A 25,642-nucleotide genomic window follows, 5' to 3' on the forward strand; every position below is an offset into this window, starting at 1 on the left:
TACCAGAAATGAGGCAAATTATGTAAAAAAAAACATGGTTTACCAACTTTTCCTCAAATTTGCTGCTAGAACTCTTTTGTGAAAGTTGTACTAGTCTATTAAATCGCTACCGACGCAGCTGTAGCCCTCTGACCGCCGTCCTTTATTCCAAAATAATGTTGAATTTATGTGGAAATGATTGTTGTACAAAAGCTTCAGATATCTCGCTGAGATGGATGATGACTGGAGCGCAGTTTTAAGCAGAAACGATGTGATAATCAATGAATTGTTGGTGCCGCTCAGAAATGAGTCTGTTGTACAATGCTCACAGTGGCTCAGCAGGTGTTTCTCACAAAGCAAGCAAAGGTCCACATGTGGACTTTGAGCTTTGCCACAAAAGTCTAAAACAAATCATTTCAGGTCTAAGTTCGCTTTTAGCAGATATTTCCACGTGCACATCTTGGGACTGAGGATGTCTGACATGAAATCACAATTCACAGCTGATAAAATAATTATAGTGGGCGATTTTAACATCCACACAGATGCTGAGAATGACAGCCTCAACACTGCATTTAATCTATTATTAGACTCTATCGGCTTTGCTCAAAAAGTAAATGAGTCCACCCACCACTTTAATCATATTTTAGATCTTGTTCTGACTTATGTTATGGAAATAGAAGACTTAACAGTATTCCCTGAAAACTCCCTTCTGTCTGATCATTTTTTAATAACATTTACATTTACCCTGATGGACTACCCTGCAGTGGGGAATAAGTTTCATTACACTAGAAGTCTTTCAGAAAGCGCTGTAACTAGGTTTAAGGATATGATTCCTTCTTTATGTTCTCTACTGTCACATACCAATACAGAGCAGAGTAGCTACCTAAACTCTGTAAGGGAGCTAGAGTATCTCGTCAATAGTTTTACATCCTCATTGAAGACAACTTTCATTGTTACGCGATGATACCCAGCTTTATCTATCCATGAAGCCAGAGGATACACACCAATTAGCTAAACTGCAGGATTGTCTTACAGACATAAAGACATGGATGACCTCTAATTTCCTGCTTTTAAACTCAGATAAAACTGAAGTTATTGTACTTGGCCCCACAAATCTTGGAAGCATGGTGTCTAACCAGATCGTTACTCTGGATGGCATTTCCCTGATCTCTGGTAATACTGTGAGAAATCTTGGAGATATTTTTGATCAGGATATGTCATTCAAAGCGCATATTAAACAAATATGTAGGACTGCCTTTTTTCATTTACGCAATATCTCTAAAATCAGAAAGGTCTTGTCTCAGAGTGATGCTGAAAAACTAATTCATGCATTTATTTCCTCTAGGCTGGACTATTGTAATTCATTATTATCAGGTTGTCCTAAAAGTTCCCTAAAAAGCCTTCAGTTGGTTCAGAATGCTGCAGCTAGAGTACTGACGGGGACTAGCAGGAGAGAGCATATCTCACCCGTGTTGGCCTCTCTTCATTGGCTTCCTGTTAATTCTAGAATAGAATTTAAAATTCTTCTTCTTACTTATAAGGTTTTGAATAATCAGGTCCCATCTTATCTTAGGGACCTCGTAGTACCATATTACCCCATTAGAGCGCTTCGCTCAGACTGCGGGCTTACTTGTAGTTCCTAGGGTTTGTAAGAGTAGAATGGGAGGCAGAGCCTTCAGCTTTCAGGCTCCTCTCCTGTGGAACCAGCTCCCAATTCAGATCAGGGAGACAGATACCCTCTCTACTTTTAAGATTAGGCTTAAAACTTTCCTTTTCGCTAAGGCTTATAGTTAGGGCTGGATCGGGTGACCCTGGACCATCCCTTGGTTATGTTGCTTTAGACGTAGACTGTGGGGGGGTTCCCATGATGCACTGTTTCTTTCTTTTTTTGCTCCGTATGCATCACTCTGCATTTAATCATTAGTGATCGATCTCTGCCCCCCTTCTCGGCATGTCTTTTTCCTGGTTCTTTCCCTCAGCCCCAACCAGTCTCACCAGAAGACTGCCCCTCCCTGAGCCTGGTTCTGCTGGAGGTTTCTTCCTGTTAAAAGGGAGTTTTTCCTTCCCACTGTGGCCAAGTGCTTGCTCATAGGGGGTCGTTTTGACCGTTGGGGTTTTTCATGGTTATTGTATGGCCTTGCCTTGCAATATGGAGCGCCTTGGGGCAACTGTTGTGATTTGGCGCTATATAAGAAAAAAGTTGATTGATTGATAAAAGTAAACCAGCACCTATTTTGCATAATGTTTTAAATACTAGTTTCCTTTATTTTAATTATACACAAAATAGCAATAGTGTTATGGCTGTAAGATACAAATCTTAGTGCTGCAGGGAAGCAGCAGTTCCTCTGCCACAGAATATACAGTGCAATTTCCCAAGCAACATATTTTCTTCTCAGTAACAGACAAGTGTATATTTGTGGTAGTCACAGCAGCTGCTGCTAAAGTTGTGCAGTATAGCTTATTGATTTTTCAGCCCAATCCCAATATTTCTTACTAATTCAAAAAGTCTACTTGCATCCAAAACGGTGCATAACATTAAAATATCTTCAGTGTGGCTATCAAATATGTAACCTTTGAATAAGTCTGTATGAAGTGCCACCGTGCTGCTCTGTGCACACCTGAGCTCAGACATTTGGGGTGTAACGATGCATCTTGAGTTGTGATAATCCTATTAAGTCTGTATTAAATGTTTTTCCCAAAAATTACTATTCTGATACCTTGAAAAATCAACTGCAGCACAGGACAAATAAGACTCTTGCAGAAGAATCATAAATAGCTTAAATATGAAACAAATCAAGGATTGTAATTTATACTTCAAAATAACTTGATTCTTTAAAGTTAAGCCATTCACCACAGATTACTTTCTACATACTGTACTTGGTGTAAATAGTGATGCCAGTATGTATCTCCATGTGAACCTCACAGGTGTAATTAAGTAAGAACTCCAGTCAACTAGCACAACCTGTTAATGCCAAGTTTTTCAAAATTATACATCTTTATGGCTTCTGGTGTGGTTTGAACACTAATTTTGTGCACAGAAGAAATTTTACATCTTTTACTTGGGGGGTTGGTTTATATTAGTCATGTATTAGATGTCCTTTTTGCCACAAATTCAGGTCATTTACAGCATTGTTCTGGCTTCAATTTTGGAGTGTTTCAAACATGCATTTTTAAAACTGAAGTCACACTGTCGATAAACACCAGAAACCACCTCAGTTTGTGGCAAAAGGAGGACATCTGGCCACCCTAACTCCAACATGTACAGCACTGTCACAACTTTCTTCCAGTAAAAGGAAATAACATATTTGGTGTTGTGGGACTTTTATTTCATAATCCTTCCAAATGTACAAAACAGTTTAAAAAAAAAAGTCATCTTATCCAAAACCCCTCAGTTGAAAACAAATCCAGAGAAATAAGTGACCGCTATCAAACCAAAGTGCACCAGCCTGAGGTGTAGTAGACAGAGCATGAAGAAGAAAGAGGGAAAAAAAAAAACAAAAAAAAAAACCCCACCCTCAAACTGTCCCCTCTTCCCGATAAATCTGATTTCAAAAGTAAGACAAGTCCTGGCCGCTACCCCTCCACATTATTCCCAGAGCAGCAAAGGACCTATAGGAGGGCCACGTCTATTAGACTTAGCCTCAGAGCATTCGGTAGTTCACTTAACGAGTGGAAGATAATTTAGTTCTTTCTCTGCGTGGATCGACTAATCCTCCTCCTGATGTGGCGAGAAGTCAAGTCCCAGCTTGGAGCTTTTATAGGTCTATCTTAACATTCTTTTTCTTCTTGGGTTCTTCCTGCATTACCAGTGTGTTGGTGGCCTCCTTCTTCAGGTAAGAGATGAAGTCACTGACCTCACGACCGCCCTGAAACGACAGCAGTGATGTGGTTTCAGCAGCAGCCACAAGACAGTCACAGTTTGACAGAGTCCAGTCTCACCTCGTATTTCTTTGGGCTCATCTTCTGTCCCGCTGGTGAAAAGTAGATTGTGGGGAAGCTAGACAAGAACAAGATTAGAAACAAGTTGAACAATGCAGAATCAGGCAGCCTTTATACAAGTCAAAAATAAAATTCTGCAGAGCACCGATGCTCCCCAAGTGACAGCAGATTAACATGAGGCAGAGAGTGTCTGAATGATCCGGAGTCCTAAACCCTGCTCGATAATCAGGACAGGCTTTAGAACAAAATCGATTGTGCTAAACTGTTGTTCAAGGACTCACCCGCTGACTTCATATGGTGATGGAACATCGTTGGCTGTGGCATCCATCTTTGCAACAACAACGTTGGGGTCACTGGACAACTTTGGGAACAAAACATTAAAGACTGTTAGCTTGAAAGTCATCTTGGCAAAGCCCCATATTTAAGAACAAAAAAGTTGTATCCCAACTGTTGTAACAGTTTAAATACATTTTCTGTACACAGCTAACAGTAAAACTTTGAGCCAATCTTAAATTTACTGCAGTACTTCTCAGAGTGAAGGTGTAAAAGAGTGTGCTGTAAACGGTCTGTGTGAAGACTAGACATCTGTTCCCTTACCTTCTCTCCCAACTCTTTGTATTTGGGCTCCAAGTTCTTGCAGTGACCACACCATGGAGCATAGAACTCGATCAATACATCTTTGGTTTCATCATTGACAACAGAGTCAAAGTTCTCAGCCACAACCACCTGAAGGGAGAGGAGACATGTCACATTTACAGATGTGCAGTACTCATTTTAAAAGCAGTCTACAGAAACCATGCCATGGCAGCAGTAAAGCCCTAAACACGTTTAGTTAACAGCTACTGAATGGACCAATGCCTGCAACTAGGGTGAGTACAGGGTCTTAACAGGTTTCTCACCTTTACAGGTCCAGTGTTGTCCTCTGGGATGGGCTCAGATTTAAGGTATCGCTTCAACTTGCCATCAAAGTAGTCCTGCAGAAAACGCTCCAGGGCCTTTCCATCACGGCTGTTGGAATTATGAGGAAAGAACAGGCAAATTAGGTTTTAGGCTTTAAGCTTCTGGGGTCCAAGGGTTTTTTCTCAGTTTTACCATGCTTTCCATAATTTTTTAGTGTAATGCTCATGTGTTACACATCAAAGTATTTAGAACAAACTTAGTGAATCCATTCACATACATGATTTAGCTTTAAATGTGAAAGTGCGTTTTTAGGAGTTCTTCAAAAGTGTTAGTGAATATACATTTTTATTCATGTGTCTGAACTGTTAAGGTTAGAAATGGGTTGACCAAAGTCTTGAGGTCACAAAAAGCAGTGTAAATAAGAAAAAGTATTTTAAAGATGAGAATTTGTAGTTTCCGGAAGTGGTCAAAATTGTCCCTGTGATGTTCTGTTGCCAATCTATTAATATAAACATGATAAAAAGTAGATTCACTGGTGTGTTCATGGATCCCAGTGGGTTAATGTGCAGTGTGTTTTAAGTCAGCGCCAACAGAAATTAAAGTGAGTAACCCGCATACAGGACATGTTGACCTGTTTTGATGGACAGCAACTAGTTGGCTTTCAAATTGAAATGGACACAAAGAATCATGAGTGCTGATTTTTGATTAGTCCAAAGTAAAATGCCATCTCTGCAAAACTGAGGACTAGCAAGTCTGTGCACCACTGTTCACTGGGTTTATGAAAGACATTTCCTCTGTCCAGAGACCAACACTGTAGTGATATTAGTCTGCATTAAGTGTCAGTCATACTAGAAGGAAAAGTGGACACCAAGGTCCTTGTGATGAGAGAGAAACAGGTCACTACAATGAATAGTGTTATCTCTGGCAACAGATTTGTCAGGAATAGCAATGACCAAGTGCGACTGTAACCAGATTGCCTGGTGGGAGGTGAGGAAGAATTTAATGTTTTGTTTCCAGTGTAGTGAAAGTGAATCCTCCAGAGGGAGGAAGGAAAGCGACTGAGGTGGGGGTGGGCACATTCATCTTCACAGAACACAGCCCACTTTATCCTGCATCCTTCAATGTCTCGGTTAGTTTACGTCTTTTTAAATCTACAAAATGTTTTGTCTATCCCTTTTCTCACAGCAAATGGCCACGACAAATAAAATGTATTATGAACAATATTACTTGCTTGATAAGCCAAAAGAGAAACAGTGTTCCGAGAACCCAATATTCCCCGCCACTGGTAAATGCTGCTTTGGTACATTCGGATAACATTTCAAGGCATGTGATAGTTATTTTAAAACACAGACACAAAGTCATGGAACTGGCAGATTTGCAGTCTAGATTTGCTATTCAAGGGCTGTAACTCTAGGAAATGGGCCCAACTTGAACAATATACCCATTACAAGAAATTGTATCAAGTTTCCTGAAATTCCTCCTAAAAAAAAAAAAAAGTGAGTTTATTTCAGAATGCAGACACCCACTCATGAAACTGAGTCTAGATTTGTTAATCAAGGCCCATAACTCTGGTAAAATGGGCCCAACTCAATGATGTGAGAATATGCATTATCAGCCTCTAACAAGAAATTGTACCAAGTTTCCCAAAATTTCTCCTAAAAGTGTGAGGAGTTGATTTCAGAAAGCTTGTGCCATTTTTTGGACAGATGGAAATTGCCACAACATTATCCCCCTTCAGCCACCGGGGGATAATGAGTCTTGTTAGCTTTTTGTTATAATTTATTTGACCAGTGTCAGCATGATGACCCTCTGAAGCAAAGTAGTTAATATGACCCTTCCAAATAATGAAGCTTTTGTGGCTTGTACACCAAACAAATCTTGAGTTTTAATATCAGAGCCAACATTTTAGTTTGGCCAATTTTAAACATAAGATAATGTGTCATGGTGAGCTATCCCTGATTCAGCACCAACAAAGCAGTGCTTCATAAGAGTCAAAATCTGCAAAATCTCTTCAAGTGTGATTGTACAGATTTCAGGCTACAGCAGAAGCTTCCTGTATGATACTGACCAGGATTGGGGGTGGAGGGGGTACATTTTAAGAATTTAATAGACTTACTAAAGTATTGGTTCTTGTGACATCCTTAGTCAAAACACTGAAGCCTTGGCTTCCAACCACTTGTTATAACAACTTAAAACCTTGACTTGCATCCATATGCACCCTTCTATCCAGCAAAGGAATGGGTCACTTCTGCTTTGGAAGTCCAAGTGCAAGGTTCTCCCCAGACAATGGAACAACGGCGCTGCGCCGTCATACTGCCATCTAGTGCAGTTATAGTGTAGTGTTATGATATTTTAGCGGGAGACTTGGTTGGAATCTAACAGCACACAAACCCGCTTTTGCGGTAAATTTCACATAAACAGCTTCTTTATTTTATGCCGTTTACATCCAGATGACAAAATATGAAAACAATCCTTACACAGAGCCAGATCTCTGCATTTTTTGTTTCATCTTGGTGGGGGCGCAGCGATCGGCGGCACCAAGCGTCACGGAGGCAGGTGCACAGCTGACTCGATCAGCGCTGTCTGCTGCGGGATCGATCAGAGGCTAAGAATGATGATGCAGCCTCTGCGACAGTGAAAAGGGAGGCTTGAAGGAAACGGCAGAATGGAATTCAAATGATTCGGGTACAGAGACACAGAATATACAGCTACAGCAGCATAGCTACATGCATTATTTCCATTCTTTGTTTTCAAAGCACATGTCGCACTGAAATCAGAACATTTCCGAGTGTTTCCAACAGCATTTCTTAGAGGAAACCGCGCACTTGAATGCTGCCAACGTTAACAGAACCACATTAATTACAAAGTTTATCTAAATGTGCTGTGATTTGATGACCAAGTTATAAATGTTCATTTTGATGCAGTCACGGTAAAAGGAGCCGCTTTCCACTGTGCAAAAACTTACTGTGTGCACACTGTGCAAGTGTGGTGCGTGCTGCTCTGTTACAAAACAGTCTCACATGAAAACAGACACCCGAAGTAAAATAAAAATAAACCCTACCAGCTCCACTGAGAAGAAAAACCTGAACAGTCATCCACTCATTTCCAAAGTCTCCTCCAAAGGAGTTCCCACACGGATCGCCAGCCGGTTTTGTGGAGCTCCTCACAAAGTTCTTACGTTAGAGACCCATTATCTTCTGAAAACATTGACTTTTCCCCAATGTAAAAAAAATAAAATAAAAATCTGCATGTTCAGCCTGTAAAGAAACCACGTCATGAAGACATTCCGTGTGCGCGCTCACGGTGGGACTAAAATAGCATCCAGCGACAAACGGCAGTGTCACCACACGTTAGAATCCAAAATATGACAGACTGAAGAAAAGAAAAAAAAAAAAAAAAAAATTAAGAGTTTTTGGGGTAAAGTGTGTCACCTCCTGTCTCTAAATCAGAACCTTTACTTTTGAATGAAAGCTCACAACCTTTGTTATCGGATGAAGTAGTGTTCGTTTCTTCACTGTGTCAGCCTGATGTTTCTGCTTTTCCTAAAATGTACATCACATGCTGAGAATGCCAACAAAATGCAAAGTAAAGATGTTTTCCAGAAATGCACCTGCTGACTCGGGGAGGAAAGCTGGACCTTTTGTTTTTCTATTTTTATTTTTTGACAATATAGAGAAGTGTCAAAATCTGAATCACAAGGACAAGGTGAGATTTTCACACTCTGAAGTGTATGCCCCCAGCCTGGTGAAATTCTGACTTGGGAATTCAAGGTTTTCAAATTGAAAACTATGCAGGGGAAAAGTGTAAAAAAGTCTGGAATTGCCCACATTTTAAATAGTCTTTCTGTACATTTTTTTCTTTCAAATAAGTTAATTGCACATTTGTTACATACATTGTGTCAACAAAAACATTTTAGATTAATTTAACTAAATCAACAATTCAGCACAGAATCAGACCAGAAACCATACTAAAAGATTTTCATTTTTGTCTTTGGGCTTCAGGACACAAGGTCGGATAGGGCGCTGAGTAGAAGCGTTTTGCGCGGTGATAGTTCCCAACAGCACCGCTATAGTAAAAATTTCTGGGGAGAACCCTGAAGTGAGTCCTTACAGGAAAACACTAACCCATTTATGTTCAGTCCTGCTAGCGAGTCTCTTTCCTCTTCCACATCTACAAAAACTTTTCACAGCACACATCACTTTACCCTGCATCCTTCAATGTCTCTTGCGCAGTTTTCTTCAGATACTAATGTTTTCCTGTTCATTTTCTTATACCGAATGGCCAGAAGTCACCATGTGACTGGTACAGCAACGTCTGTGGAATTTGTGCACATGGGTTGAGGAGCACAATTTAAAAGGGGTGACAAGATCGAACATGTGAAGTGTCACAAAATGTGGCCAAGTGCCATTCATGTTAAAACCATGATTTGTGCCATTACACCTTCATAATAAACACCAGACATTACTTTAGAGCAATCTATGGAGGGTATGAGCTAACCAGGGGCACAAAAAGCCATATTATAATTTGTGTAGTGCCAAGTGCACACAGAGCATTGAGAAAATGTGTCTTTACTCACGAGAACTCCTCAGTCATGACATATTTTTCTCCCTTGGTGGTGCGGATAGCCACTAAAGGTAGCTCCCCTGACCCATGATCCATGCCAAACTCAGAAATTTCATGGCCAAACATATTCTTGTTAGCAACAGCAAAGCTCAGCTTCTCGCCCTGGTCCAGAAATCCTTTGGCAACCTTCATCACCCTGTAAAATGAATGACAGTTATTGGGGGGGGAGACCACACATAACCCAAAGATTAACTGCTTCACTGTCCTGAGTATTCAAGATATCAAGCAAAATGTGATCATTGTTCATATGACAGAAGAGACCTCCTACCTGTTCCTCCAGTAGTTTGAACCCTTTGGATTTTTCTCATAGTCAACATCATAGTAAGCCACCAGCAGGTCCTTCCCCTTTATCTGGTCTTTGTTGTCATCTGTCATATGAGGGCAGATTCCAAAACTGAGGGGGTGGGGGGGAAGAGGTTCAAAAACACTAACCAACAATCCTGTTTCAGCTGTTCACATGGACAAAAAAAAAAAAAAGACATTCAAATTTGTTTAAAGGATCATGGCTGCCCACAGGCAGGCAAGAAGGTGTTCTTGAGCCACATGTACATTAACCATCCAAGACCACCCAATCCCCAAGCCTTCAGCAGGTTTCAGTTTGAAATTAAGGAGTGTCACTGACACAGGAGCCTTAATTTTCACTATCAGGGAGACACAAAGGACTCAAGTGTATGTCACTATCTTTTTTGTAAACTGTACAAATGCATCTCAGAAAGTAACAAAATGGTATCTTTAGTGTTTTCCTTCACTTACTCCAGAAAGAAATTTCTAGACTCATTACAGAAAGTAAAATGTTTCATACATTTTTAATAATTACAATTGACAACTAAAACCAAGAAAAAAAAAAAATCTCAAAATACTACAACATTTCATATCAAGTTTGAGTATCGTGATAGTCTGGTTCAGTACACACAACCAACAGTCATGGGGAAGAGACTTCGGGTATGACATCACAGAGGAGCAGCGCCTGAGAGCTCATGATGAATCTTTCCTAACTTTAAAGTTTTAAGATTAAAACTGGTTGCCATCTGATATACAAGAAGTCGCTGTGATTATATAGACATGTCCAGCAGAAAAGGAGCGGAGAGTACTAAAAGGAGGCCCCCCAAAGAACCATCTGAAACCAAGCTAGCACTGAAGCTACCATTGCAGCTAACGAGGAAGGCACCAAGGAAGCTAGCCAAGCTAATCCGGGCTATCCTTTCGCTATTTCGGCTTTAACAGCAGACAAGGACAGTTGTTGCTGTCGTGGAATGGGGGGGCAATTATCACTAACAAACTGGATACAATCCATTGGATGGCCATACAAGATGATTTGGGGAGGCTGAAAACTGCATTTCTGATGCAGAGGACACAATCGCTAATATGGAGATACGAATGATTGAAGCGGAGAGTCAGCTGGCTGAGCTTACAAAACATATGAATGAACAAGAATCAGATGCAGAGGGATCACATCAGAATCTTCGGGGTAAAAGAAGAGATGGAAGGAAAGGATGCAGTCTCTTATTTTGAAACCTGGTTTCCGAGACAACTCAACATGGAAACCAAGATCCAGCTGGACCGCTGCCACAGAAGTTTGGGTCAGGCGAGACCTGGAGTACCAAGGGCCATCATCATGAAGCCTCATTACACAATGAAAGGATGATGGCTCTCAGCAGGAAGGCAAAATTACTTTTTGAAGGAACATCTATTACCTTTCACCAAGATTTGCCACAAAAGGTGCATCAACAGCGAAAGAAGTTCAACCCTGTATGCCAGAAATTGATGACCAAAGGCATCTGGTTCAGAATGCTCTACCCAGCTACACTCCATTTCTCACACAATAAAAATAATTTTATTACTAAAGTTATTTTTTGTTCCCATTATGTTTGTCTGAGCAAATCTGAGTGTTGTCTATTATGCAATTTTCTTTCATTTAATGTGCCTTTACCTGTTCCACTGTACAAAATGATCTACCATAATAACTAAATATACAACTTTGATTTTGTAATGAGTACAAGTATATTTCTTTGAATGCTAAAGGAATAAATAAAGCAGTTAAATGTAAAAAAAAACTAACATGGATTAAGAAGGAGAACATAGCCCTTTTACAAGAAACTTACCTTATTGATGAGTAGCACAAAAAGCTTGAGAGTGGGTTGGACATGTGGACTATTCGTTTTCATCTAGCAAGAGGTGTGGCAATAATTAAAAAAATACTGTTTACTTAGGCCATTTGTAGGGGGAAAGTATTTTGATTGGTTGTATTTATGCTCCAAATATAAAAAAAAAGACTTCTAAGCTTCTCCCTTAATTCTTTAACATGACCAAATTTAGTATTCTGGCAGACAACGTTAATTGTACCATGGATCCTGAGATAGACCAACAACCTCCAGCTAAAAACATCTTCTAGAAGGAGAGAGGCAACTAAAATTATGTTCTGATCTACAATTGCTTAATATAAGAGCTATTCATGTGCTTGAGAAAGATATGATTTATTAAAATTCACACTGCAGTTTCACAAATTTATTAGTTTGTTGCTTCTACATCTGTGCTGGATAGACTGCAAACATGTTGCAATGGCATGCAGGTACTATCTGATCACACAGATGTACATATGCAGGTGATGCTGCCTCAACCATAATTTACACCAGAGGTCTCAAACCGGTTCCAGAAAGGGCCGAGAGGGTGCAGGTTTTCTGTGCAACCACCCACTCCAGCAGGTGATTTCACTGATTAACTGATTTCACCTGCTCAAAGAGATGTTAAATCAGTGAAATCACCTGCTGGAGTGGGTGGTTGCACAGAAAACCTGCACCCTCTCGGCCCTTTCTGGAACCGGTTTGAGACCTCTGATTTACACACAAATCGGCGACTTAATCGATTTTTAAACAGCACTTTGCCACTTACTTTGGTCTTATCAAAGACCAAATTGAACTGTATGTTAACTAATGATAATACAAATCCATCTATTCTTTTGGAGGCACTAAAAGCCTTTTTAAGGGGGTCCATAATATCTTACAGCACAGCTAGGAAAAGAAGGACAACAGAGTTAGAAACCAATTATTAACCCAGAAAGCAGAGGATAGTGTTCTCTATGCTAGACAGACTGTCTGAAATGGGAAACAAACCAGGCCAACTGCTGGCACGGCTAGCAGCTGGTCGACAAGATACTCATGCCATATCTACACTAAGATGAAAAGGGCCACAACCATTACAAAAGCAGAAAGTAACCGTTACTGACTGCCACAATCTTTTTTTTTTTCTTGATTTCTTAAAGCCAGAAAGTTGCCATTTTGAAATGACTTTAGTTTTGTGTCATGTCTGTGATCTGCTTTTTTTTTTTCTACAAAATTAAACTGAATGAACATCCTCCGAGGCCGGTGATTCCATAATTTTTGCCAGGGGTTGTATTAGTTTGCGGTTATGGAGAAGTTTGGTCTTGGCAAAGGCTTTATTGATATGATCTAACTGCTCACCTAAAGCAAGTGTAATGGTGAATGGCATTAGATCACCAGAGTGTAGGCTTGGAAGACCGACACGTCAAAGCGATCCAATTTCCCCACAAATTTTTGCTTTGGTATTTGAGCCACTGGCTGAGGCTATTCGAAGTCACAATTGTATTTCTGGATGTAAAATGGGAGGGCTCGAGCGTTTTAAAATTGACTGAAAAAAACACCATGCAAGAGTAAAAACTTCACTGAGTTTTCAAAATGTGTGTTTCTAATAAGCGAATCTTCAAGTCGCCACTTCAAATTGTGTAATTTGGATAATAGAAACCCTCCTGGTGCTGAGGATCCCGGAAACTGAAACAAGCAGAGGACACACCCATGTTGTATGGTTACTTTGGAAACGGCCCAGTGGTCTGTCTGGGTGGTTGCAGCAGTGTGTGGCATCAGTTCATGCTCACAAACCTGACCACTGAAGCTTTGTCTCCCATATAAAACCATTCTGTCAGAATCATCATGCAAGCCTGCTTAAACACCAGAAGATTTTGAACTGATTTTGAGTAGTAGAGAGCCGACTGTGTCAAAGGGTTTTTACAGGCCGACTCAGAAAATGAAGTCTACTTTACTGTTACCACTTAAAAATGAAATGTAGCAATAGCATATAATTTACATCAAATCAATTTTATTTATATAGCGCCAAATCACAACAACAGTTGCCCCAAGGCGCTTTATATTGCAAGCCAAAAGCCATACAATAATTACCGAAAAACTCCAATGGTCAAAACGACCCCCTATGAGCAAGCACTTGGCGACAGTGGGAAGGATCTCAAAGTTTAAATAGTTCCCTTTTTTTGAGTGAATTTGTGAACTGAGGCACAAAAATGTTGCCTCACAGCAAGGTCGTGGAATCACATGTTCTTCCTGTGTCTGCGTGGGTTTCCTCCCGTCATCAGAAACATGCTTAGTTATGAATATGTATGAATGAAGGCGGTGATCGGAGGGGCCATAGGTGCAGAATGGCAGCTGCACTTCCAGTCTGTCCCAGGGCAGCTGAGGCTACACTATGTGTGATTGTGCAAGTGAATGAATAATAATGCAACTTGTAAACTCTTTGGGTATCTTAGCAATAAGGTACTCTATAAATCCAAGTCTATTACACAACAATAATATAAACACATTGGCATTGTGCTGTGTGATAAAACTGCACCTTTCAGAGTGGCCTTTTATTGTGGGCAGTCTTAAGGCACACCTGTGCACTAATCATGGTGTCTAATCAGCATCTTGATATGGCACACCTGTGAGGTGGGATGGATTATCTCAGCAAAGGAGAAGTGCTCACTATCACAGATTTAGATTGGTTTGTGAACAATATTTGAGGGAAATGGTGATATTGTGTATGTGGAAAAAGTTTTAGATCTTTGAGTTCATCTCATACAAAATGGGAGCAAGACCAAAAGTGTTGCGTTTATATTTTTGTTGAGTGTATTATTAAAGGCCCTATTACACCTTGACAATTTAGCCTGCGTATGCCGTATTAAAAACTCCGGCATATGTATGCTTCCTGATCAGGTCATCACAAACCTGAATAATGAAACGCTGGGATGATTTAAACTTTTAAAGTGCCAGTCGACCACGATCAGGTGTGACCTGAATGATGTGCCGTTTGATCTGTTGTGGTGATCGGCGACAGCCACTCCACTTTAAATGTTGAAACAGAGCATTAATCAGATGTGATCACCCTGATTGATCAACCGATCAGGTCATATGATGATCACACCACAGTGAGGGCTTTAAAAGTTTAATCATCACAGTGCTTCTGTGTGTTCAGAGCGCAGCACCGATTGAGAAACGCACCTGCAGCGGGGGGGGAGTGTCTTCCTTTAAAACGCTGCATTTTCAGCCACGAATTAAGCCATTCATGTCCATCTGTGATGGTGAACTGGACTGAAATGAACAGGTCAGTATTTCTGTATGTGAATGAAAGTTGCTCTGCATACGAAGCACAGCTTTCAGCCAATCAGTGGCCAGCATTAATGGACGGATAAGTTACAATAAAACATCTACCAACAATCACAGAATTTACCTACAACTTCTGTCCAGCATATGCAAGACATGCGAGTCACACTGGCATGCACTGAAAATTTTCAGCATATCCAAAATTTTTGAGGAGCTCAGCTTATCAGGACGTACATCAACAAGCTTCAACTTGCACTTATATTAAAAAAAAAAAGTTACCCTTAACTTATTTATGCTAGTGTTTAATATGGTCTGCATACGCTGGCTAAATCATCATGTATGACAGGGCCTTAACTGTAATCATGTAAATCACATTTATTATTTGAGAGACATCTAGGCTCAAGTCAAATGTTTGATGTTTTGGGTTTGAAATTCAAAGACTGTCATCACTAGAACTGTAATGGTCAATTACATCCAGGAGAGACTGCACTCTTCAATGGGGGGGACACACCCACCCACCAACTCGATGTTTGTTACAATGGTCAAAATCCATCATCTTGTGTCACTAAATTTTTTGTTTTGTTTTTAACTTTCTGACGTAACTGGGAGAAAGAACTTCTGCAATATTTTGAGTTTCACCTGTACATCAAAAAAGGTAATAAAACTAAAACGCATAACAGCCTGCAACAAGAAAAGCAGGCATCCTCTAAACAGAGGCTTCCTGCATCATGTGTACATTTAGTTGGAACCTCATACATGCACAATCTTTCATGGAAGGTGTGACTGGGAAGACAAGTCAACTGCAATTACACAATATATTGATGTGCCAAAGGACTGCTGGTACAAAGATAAAACCTGACAAGTCTAGTAGTCTTACTAGTTTTACTTTCAAGTATAGTCGCCAGTGTTTTTTTTTTTTGTTTTTTGTTTTTTTTTTAAGTGTGTCAAGGCAATGCAACTTCATCACCACTTCTGTCAGCCTACCCTTACTATAACAGGCTGCATATCTGCCAGTGCCTCCACTTGTGTACACCTCCCCCATGATGATATCATGTACTTGATAGTCAGAAGTTCAAAATTAAACTCAGAATGGGATCTGTGTTTGCAGAGTATGCACACGGTCCTGTTGGCACTGGGCGACATCGTCATGCACAGTGATAACTGATACATCAATACCAACAGAGAATTCTAGCAGTGTGTGCAGCAGACATGAATAACAAAACTCAGTCAAATCACTCACATGTTGTCCTGGATGAACTTCTTGATTTTGTTACTGGTGAACTTTCCTTCGCTGTATTTGACAGAACTGTCTTCAAACTTGTTGCTGAGCCGTGGAGGGCGGAACAAGATAATTCCCCTGTTAACAAAGGAGAGGTCACTAATCCGACTTAACAGGACAGAGTTTGTGCAATTGTAGCCAGTTTGTTGATTCAATTAGAATCCAATCACTAATCCAAGAAGATCAGAGATGTTAGTTCTGAGTTATTGGCTTGCATTTAACCAGGCCAAAGCTAGAAAGAGCTACTCACTCTTCATCAATGCCATTACTCTGGAGGAGAGCTTCAGAGTTTGTGTGAGCGAAGCGATAGTTTTCCCTTAAGGCACTGGCAGCCTTCGTGAACTCTGCCTGAGCTGTGCTCTTGTCATCTGCAAAGAATCCTGGGGGAGAAGAAAAAAAAAAATGCACATCAGAAAGGCAATATTTATGTACCATAAAGGAGCAAAAGTTCAAACTAAAAACCAATGTTTAATAACAAGCTACAACAAAGTCTATTGACAAAGACAAACTGGCAGGTACATTGAGGTGGTTTCTCACCAATAACACTGGAATCTTTGTCTGAAATAAACTTCTCAAACTCAGCTTCAGTTTTGATCTCCACAGAAGCTGGGCCAGCCTGCTTCTTCAGGAAGCTGACAATCCCATCTAAAGAGAGAGGATCAGTGCAGCAAAGACTGAAAATGAAGAGATGTCCACAGAACAACTTAAAGTCTCCAGATACAATCTGCAGTCACGTCACCTGCACTTCTGGGTCCATCGTAGGGACCAGATTCCTCTCCATCCCTGAAAATCTTCAGGGTTGGGTAACCACTGACACCATACTTGCCGCAGGTGTTTGTGTTGGCTGTGCAGTCAACCTGTTTGGTTGAGAGTATAAATCCACACACATCCCAAAGAATCAATGAAAGCAACACTAGCACAGAACACAAAACTCAAACAAATGGTTGTGAACAGAGCAATGTGATACCTTAGCAAGAGGTACAGTGCCTTTCAGACGGGTGGCAGCTGCCTCATACTCCGGTGCTAACCTTTTACAGTGACCACACCTACATAGGGGAGAGACCACCACATGACACCCGACCAGTCAGACAACAGCACAAGTAATTTCATTTTGTCGTAAATTTTTAAGAGGGAACTGGTAGAATTCACTAGGCCCTCCTCATCCAGTATATTTATATTTTGTAAGAATAAGCCATTGCAGGTAAATACTTTTCATTTGGTACTTTAATGGTTCAAAGTTTCTTCACGAGATACTTTTCACTACTTTGGTAGCACAGCCACAATTACATTTTTTGAGTCAACAGCACTTATACCCATTTTATCCGTCAATCAACCTTGGGCTCAAGATTGCATAATGCATAGTGTTTGAGACACCTGGTGAAACAGACAAGAGCAGAGCTGAAAAGGTTTGTAAAATGACTGCAAATCAAATCAATTTTATTTATATAGCGCCAAATCACAACAGTTGCCCCAAGGCGCTTCATATTGCAAGGCAAAAGCCATACAATAATTACAGAAAAACCCCAATGGTCAAAACGACCCCCTATGAGCAAGCACTTGGCGACAGTGGGAAGGAAAAACTCCCTTTTAACAGGAAGAAACCTCCAGCAGAACCAGGCTCAGGGAGGGGCAGTCTTCTGCTGGGACTGGTTGGGGCTGAGGGTAGAGAATCAGGAAAAAGACATGCTGTGGAAGACAGCAGAGATCAATCACTAAGGATTAAATGCAGAGTGGTGCATACAGAGCAAAAAGAGAAAGAAGCACTCAGTGCATCATGGGAACCCCCCAGCAGTCTAAGTCTAAAGCAGCATAACTAAGGGATGGTTCAGGGTCACCTGATCCAGCCCTAACGATAAGCTTTAGCAAAAAGTTTTAAGACTGCAGCCACATAAACTGCAATAAGATGTGCACTGATCATAATAAGTGAAAAGTAAGCCACACCTACACCCACACAAAACGTTCGTGTGTAGCATTATACAAACGGAGACAAAATAATTCAACATTTCAGGCATTCACCAAGACATTGATTTCTGTGAAATGGACTGCTGCTAACAGACCAGATATCCAGTCATAAGAGAACACTAGGTGTTGAGTCTACTGATGCAGTGGTTCTTAATCCTGTTCTTTGGAACTCCTGCCCTGCATCTTTTTCCATCTCTCAATACACAGCTGTCAGCTCAGTCAGGTGTGGCTGGCCAACCAAGAGCTAGTAAACACCAGTCTCAACCAATCCAATGTGGGTAGATCAGGGAGGGATAGGAACATCTCTGCTGAAAGTGATGCTAATTACTGAAAGCAGGTGATGGAGACTATGGCTGCTGTGAAAAGATGCAGCAAAAAAAAAAAAAAAAAAAAACTAACAGTTTTGAATCATTTTGAGCACTCTAAACAAAGCATACACTACTAGAGCCAGTGGTTTATTTGTTTTATTTCATTTATATAGTACCAAATCACAACAAAGCTGCCTTAAGGCAGTGGTTAAACTGGTTATGAGCAGGAGGAAAAGCACTGACATACCGAGATAAATTTCCACCAAGTTTGGTGGCATGAACACAAACACACTGAAGATGTCAGTTTATGGTAAAGTTTGACAGGCATCTGAATATTATGTCCATGTGTGGACAAATCAGAAAAAAAAAATACCAAGAATCAGACAGAATACCTGGATTATCCAAAACGCACAAACGTAAATGACGTTCAATAATGGCACAGTCGAACACGTAACAGATTATCTCAGCCAATCACAGGTGGACACCAAAACTTATTGGACCAACCAGAACGTCACACCAACGACCGGACACGCCCCCAACTTCCTCGAGTCCCAGCCTCTCAGAAAAAGGATTCAGTGCTAACTTGATTTCCCCACTAATTGAGAAATTAAGTTGAAAATGTTAATGTCAAACTGGTAGTTTCTCCATTGTTGCTCCAACGAATCTGCCTTTTTTTTTTTGCCTGGCGCTTGCTTACATCATTCTGATACATGCTAACGTTTGGCTACTCAAACACTGTTATTGTACCAATATGCTCGAATTAAGCAAATATTTTCCACCGAGTCAAATGACTATAGACGTCTGAACACACAAGATGAACCTAAAACTGTGGGGAATTCAAAACGTTATAAGCTCTGCTCGAACTATTTCCCGAGTTAGCTAACATTAGCTCATTGTAGGTGTGCCGACTCTTGTCTAACAGCTACACCAGCACAAACAGACTCACCAAGGGGCAAAAAACTCCACCAGAATAAGATCATGATCTCCAATTCTGCTTTCGAAATCGTCGTCGGTGAATTCGAGCACATCACTGGCCCGAGCAAAGGCGGCGAGAGCGGCCACAAAGATCAGACTCCGCATGTTAGCTCTTCTGCTCTGTTACCACAAAAAGAATCTAACAAAAAAAACGAGTTTAAGATCTGTGCACGCCGTCACAAAGTTATAGTGAAAAGGAGCAAAACGCCACCGGAGAAAGAGAAAGAAAGACTGGCTGCTCACGCAGGCAGCGGGACAACCACGAACCACAGTGTGGCAGCCTCTCATTGGTCCTTCAAATGCGTCACTCTGCAACAAGTCGCCAATCAGGAATCGGTAAACCGGACTCCCCTCTCCTCATAACCAATCACGATTCTTCAAAAATCAAAACTCCAGCGTCACTCGCGGAAGAGACACCTTAGTCTGTGATATGCTGATATGTACATCTATATAATTTTCTTTCTTTTTTTAACTAATTTACACTTGAAAGAAGTAAAGCGTTAGTCCTATGGCTAGAATATTGTGCTAGCATTCTTTTTAAATTTTTACTCTTTTAATGTGCTTGTTTTAATCTTTTAATTGTGCTTTTAATTTTTAACTCATTTTGAAGTGTTTCTGAATTGTTTTGTGTAAGGCGCCTTGAGGCGACACTGTCGTGAGTTGGCGCCCTATAAATTGAAATGGAAATCCTGTGTTTTAACAGCATCAGTTCAAAGTAGATGAGTTGCAACTTCAATTGGTTGAAGTATATCAAATTTTTTTCTGTTTAATGATCCAGTTTTGCTGACTTGACTGCTATTAAAAATGTGGAAATTAGCAGGACTTAGTGTGGTAAATTAAGTCCCTTCGGCTGTTCTTTTTCACTCCGAGTTGCCACAGCAGATCCAAGGTGGATCTGCATGCTGATTTGGCACAAGTTTTATGCCGGATGCCCTTTCAGGTGCAACTCCACATAATGGTATATCATTTTTCACTGGTGCATTATGTCAAACTAGCATAAACAGCAATAACATAAATTTACCAAAAGCCAATGTTATTATTATTTTAATCAAGAAAGATATGTGGTTGCTCATGACTGACTGAATGGTCAGTCTTTCAGTCATTAGTCTGTCTGCCTGTCAGTCAGTCTTCAGTCTGTCTACCTATCAGTCAGTCATCAGTCTGTCTGCCTGTCAGTCAGTCTTCAGTCTGTCTACTTATCAGTCAGTCATTAGTCTGTCTGTCTGCCTGTCAGTAGTCATCAGTCTGTCTACCTATCAGTCAGTCATTAGTCTGTCTGCCTGTCAGCCAGTCATCAGTCAGTCTGCAAGTCAGCCATCAGTCTGTCTGCCTGTCTGTCAGTTGTCAATCTTTTAGTCTGTCTACTTATCAGTCAGTCAGTCATCTGTCTGCCTGTCAGTCATCAGTCTGATCAGTCTGTCTACCTATCAGTCAGTCATCAGTCTATCTGCTTGACAGTCAGTCATCAGTCTGTCTGCCTGTCTGTCAGTTGTCAATCTTTCAGTCTGTCTACCTATCATCAGTCTGTCTGCCTGTCAGTCATCAGTCTGATCAGTCTGTCTACCTATCAGTCAGTCATCAGTCTATCTGCTTGACAGTCAGTCATCAGTCTGGTGCCTGTCAGTCAGACATCAGTCTTTCTATCTGTTTGTCAGTCAGTGGTAGACTCAGGCTATTTAAAGGTCAGGGGTGAAAACAATAAAAAGAGCACTTACTGCACCATGTATGAGGAAACACTCTTCCTCCTTGATTAATAGTGTTAATTGTTGGCATTTTTTCCCTGAGTCTATAGGCTACATGTGTAGGTCTGTGAATATTTGTATTGAAAAGTAGCCTAGAAGTTTGTGTCTGTGATTTTGGTCATTCTGTATGTCATTAGTGACTGTCGCAGATCAGAATGTGGCTGTGTGTACGCATGCCCATCAATGTGGCAGAGGTGTAGCAGAGAGCCGTCGTCACACACGAACCATAGCACCTCACAAAAATGCAAAGCTCCCCCATAATACCTGCAGAAAAAGAGAGAGGTCTTAGATGGTCTGTTAGGATGCTTTACCACACAACAAGCCATATTATTCCAGGTTGCTGTTGTCCATTCAGCTGGTTGGTAATTGGCAGATGCTGGCAGATTTTACGCCCGATGCCCTTCCTGATGCAACTCCAGTTTAACTTGGAGAAACACACACAGCCACTGGTGTTCCAAAGAGGTCCCCCATCCAAGTACTAACAAGATCCTGCTCTGCTTAGCTTCTGAGATCTGATGGGATCAGGCTAACACGGAGCAGACCGGCAAACCATATTATTCCAGGTATTTGTCATAAAACACTAAAAATAACAAACACAGCCCTCTACAACAGCTACTTGAGGTTGGCTCCAAAAGCGTACAGGTTCCCATTCACGTCCATGTTAAAATGACCAACGTTAGAGCAGAAATAAACATGTTTAGAGCCTGATACAAAAAAGCTTTGGTCTCTATAGATAGTTTCTTCACCCCGTACAGTTGTCGTGGGGCATTTTAAGTTGGGCATTTTAACATGGACTTGAATGGGAACCTACACGCTTTTGGAACCAGCCTCACGTGGCCAGTCAAGGAACTGCAACTTTTTCTTCTGCTTGACTCCCTCGCAGTGAGAATGTCTCAGGTTCTAACCTGACTTGGTCCTTTTTGTGTGACGTTTGCATGTCCTCCCTCTGTTTGTATGGGTTCCCTCTGGCTGCTTCAACTTCCTAACACAAACAAGACGTGCATGTTAGGTGAACTGGTGGCTTTAAATCAACTGTAGGTGTGTGTGTGTGTGAATTTGTTTGTCTCACATGTGGCCCTGCGATAGACTGGTGGCTTGTCCAGGGTGTACCTTGTGTCTCGTACAATGACTGCTGGGACAGGCTCCAGCACCAAGTGACCCTTGATAGGAGTAAGTGACCTTAGAAAGTCACAGACATAAATTTACATACACGTTGGTCAAAACCTTTCAGTTTTTCTTATTTGCACTATTCCATTTGATCAAACACTGTATGTTAGAGGGAAAGTTTGATATTTTTGATCCCACAAGTTTGAGCCCTACAGAGCACCCAGAGGGATTATCAGCCGATGCTGATTACCACACAGCCGATTATCGGTCTATCCCTATATTTTTCAACCAGGGGCCTCATGCACAAAGTGTGCTTCCGCACAAAAACCTGGCATATATCCATTTCCACACCAACGTTCAGATGCTTTCTGGATGCACTGTAAATATGAGCTAATCCCAAAGTTAGCCTGTTAGCCTTACCTTGCTTGGTAACTACAAGATTGTGGGGAGGATTTTGGAGGGTGTGTTCAGGCTTCGAACCCACTCTCTAGAAAACCCGTGGATGACATCACAGAAGGTTTGTCCAATAAATTGTGGTATGCAACGAGGAACAGCTCTCAGATTCGTGCAGTGAGAACACAGGTTTTGGAATTGAATACGTTTTTTTCTGGTTGTTTTTTATTGGGCACATTTGGAGCAGTCTTTGTGATGGTTTATTAAGTCCTTCAATTTTCCTCGTCAGGAATCACATTAAAAGCAAAAGTTATACCACAAGAAATGGAGAGAATAAGTTCATACAGGACTGTGAGTGATAATCTTTCTCCTCAGAGCCAAATGGTCCCGAGCTATATGGGTGCAGATAGGGCCCTTCTCTGCTTAATTTCTCTTATTACTGAAATTACATTTGAATCAACATGGAGCTGAGGGTTTGGACAAGAGAGGACCATAGAAGTAGTACTGTCTTTACTTGACTCAGATGAGACAAATAAAGTGAAGATAGAGGAACAGACCAGTGTACAGTTTACCAATGTGAGAGCTTTTGTATATTCTTCAAAAAATCAGACTTCCTTTGCTGCAATTGGATTTAAATTCCTCAATGGAATAATTTCACCAGTAATCAGAGAAAACATCACAGTCAGTATGCAGGTCAGGGTCATTGCTAGAGGGTCAAAAGAGAACAGATGAAAAACTGAGGGACAGGATCAGGATAAAGTGGCTTGAATTTTGGGACATGTAGCTGCCAGGCCAAAACAAGACAGGGAAAGTTCAGAACCAGATCAGTGTTGACAGAGTTACAGAAACAAGGTGACACTGACCCGTCAGAGCACTCCTTAAATGCAGAGCACTGATCATCAGAAGGAGCTGCAGCAGTTTGGAACAGCAGGTGCCACAATCAAATAATTAAGTCAAGCTTGCATCAAGGCAGAGGAGACTGCAAGGAACAGAGTTCACAGCAGAGGGAGCCAAAGGACGGCAGATCATGCCTCTGTATACAGAGTATGGTTTGGAACAAGCCATCTTTCACCATAAGCTGTAGCAGGATGAGGTGTCATCTGGAGGAATGAAGTCCTTTGATTCCTCTGTAAGGAGGCTGAGTGTCACTAGACCACTGATTGTAAGTTGATTCCTCTAATGCCTGGTTCACACACCAGGATTGTAAAATTATCTGAAGGTTTCCAAAACCTGAGAGACCACACACGTGGAGATAAAACATCATAGATCTAACAGGTTTGGTCATACAGTGTGTGGTGTTCAGCCACACGGTGAAGTCAACACACCACACACGAGTAGATTTCACATGTGAACATTCCCAGGTCAGACAGGAAATCTTGAAAACTCTCTCGAGATTAAATATGACTTCAGACTAAACAAACGGAGATACTTTGTGGACTATTTATAACAGAGGCAAAAAAAAACAATACAAAAAGAAAAAGAAAAGGTGTTCTTTAAAGGAGTGGAGACAGCGCGACCACCGGACTTCCTGGTAAGTCAGAACAGCTGTTTTATTTTATTTTCCGCTCTGTACATCCATCACCTCACTTTCTGATTGGCTACACGTCACATTCAGCAGGCTGCGTGCTCGTTTGTGGTCGGAGGACACAACACACGCTGCGATATCGGGCCAAAAAAATCCAACGTGTTGAATATCCCCGATTTGCAATCGGCGCGCCCCTGACGTCCTTCCGAGCAGATCAGAGCGCTCTTAACACACCACACACAGCAGGAATATCTCATAAGATTATCTTTAGCATCATCACGATTGTCGGGACGTCCTTAAGATTGTCGGAAGGGGAAGATCGGGTCCGATATCGGCCTAATTATCCTGCTGTGTGAACCAGGCTTAACATTTCCCGCCTATTCTCAAGGTCCTCATGGCTTGCTTTCTCATTTCCCTATACATCCTGCAATTTGTATCAAGCCGTGCACTATGTCTCCTCTGGATAATATTTAGAGTGCAATTTGGAAATACGTCTTCATATGGACACGGGCGACTCTGATATAATCCCCAGTAACTTTTAGGCTCTTGTCATGGAAGAATGGCCACATTCTATTCAGGTCACCATTTGTGTCCATATCTGTAAAAGTCCTCCAGCTAGATTGTTTGTAAATTCCCATGAAACAGTCTGATCTTGAGGTCTTGTAGTCTGCAAAACCTCAGCTGAATCCTGAAGTAAGCCACAAGTCTGAGGTCAGAATTCACAAACTTGGCAGTCCAACAGACACTACAGCTATGCAGATGTCTACAGCATTTTCCCACAAGGACATGTTCAGTCTTGTTAGCAATCCCACTGATATTAGAATACCATGTCCAGTGAAGTAGCTCTGGATATTGAAAGCAGGATACAGCAATTTGTATCCTCAGACATTCTGCTTTTCCCATGTGGGTCAATGCAGACTTCTTAGCCAGTCCTGTTGGTGCTAGAAGTTGCACTGAAATCAACCAAGTCCAATAAAGTGTGACAGCTGGGGCAGTCATTAGGCAATGAGTGAAGCTGCAAATAAAAAGAATCCATTGCTGAGACATTACTCACTGCAGTCAGAGCACAGACTCAGCCAAAAGACAAAACACCCAGTGAGTCCTTGAATCCAAGCCTTATAATATGTCCTTTGCCACTCCGTCAGTACGTCGACCATTGGGGCGACAAGACCAAAATCTGGATCAAGATATAGACCGAGATCTGGTCACTTCAGGGTCATTGCAATGTTTCTTTTCTCCCTCAACAGCAGTGGAAGATAGTCCTCCATGGTCAGGGAAAGGATGCTCCAGTTTTCCACATTGAATGAGCCACCTCAGGTTGGGACCTGGGCACCACAGTGCAGTGGACGATGCCTCAGCAACACACCCCTTGCCACCCTGCAAAGACAAGACCTGTGGTGGTGCTCTCCTGTGGTAGCTTCATTTCCAGGGATGAGGCTCCAAACAGCTTTCCTCGATCCCGTTAATGACTCGCTATCCTCCACAGACATAATGTGGAAACAAGTGGTTCACGGTGGCTGAAGTGC

At 41.3% G+C, this 25,642-nt stretch overlaps 1 protein-coding gene across 1 annotated transcript; it reads right to left on the reverse strand.

Moving 5' to 3' along the window:
* Positions 1-3,503: 3,503 nt before the first annotated feature.
* On the reverse strand, positions 3,504-19,573 carry pdia3 (protein disulfide isomerase family A, member 3). The gene is made up of 13 exons (XM_034175797.1): positions 19,321-19,573; positions 17,072-17,150; positions 16,844-16,961; positions 16,642-16,749; positions 16,355-16,484; positions 16,066-16,182; positions 9,710-9,835; positions 9,395-9,577; positions 4,818-4,926; positions 4,516-4,644; positions 4,200-4,279; positions 3,919-3,976; positions 3,504-3,845 (listed from the first exon to the last, which is right to left on the reverse strand). The coding sequence occupies exons 1-13, from the start codon at positions 19,452-19,454 to the stop codon at positions 3,735-3,737; spliced, it is 1,482 nt and encodes a 493-aa protein (XP_034031688.1). The 5' UTR covers positions 19,455-19,573; the 3' UTR covers positions 3,504-3,734.
* Positions 19,574-25,642: the final 6,069 nt, after the last annotated feature.

This window comes from Thalassophryne amazonica, chromosome 8 (genome assembly GCF_902500255.1).
Source record: "Thalassophryne amazonica chromosome 8, fThaAma1.1, whole genome shotgun sequence".
Lineage (NCBI taxonomy): Eukaryota > Metazoa > Chordata > Actinopteri > Batrachoidiformes > Batrachoididae > Thalassophryne > Thalassophryne amazonica.

Coding starts and splice junctions, on each gene's coding strand:
- pdia3 (XM_034175797.1), bottom strand. CDS start 19,454: ATGCGGAGTCTGATCTTTGTGGCCGCTCTCGCCGCCTTTGCTCGGGCC. Junction 16,962..17,071: donor GCACTGTACCTCTTGCTAAG/GTATCACATTGC, acceptor TCAACCAAACAG/GTTGACTGCACAGCCAACAC. Junction 16,183..16,354: donor AGTAATGGCATTGATGAAGA/GTGAGTAGCTCT, acceptor CTTTGTTAACAG/GGGAATTATCTTGTTCCGCC.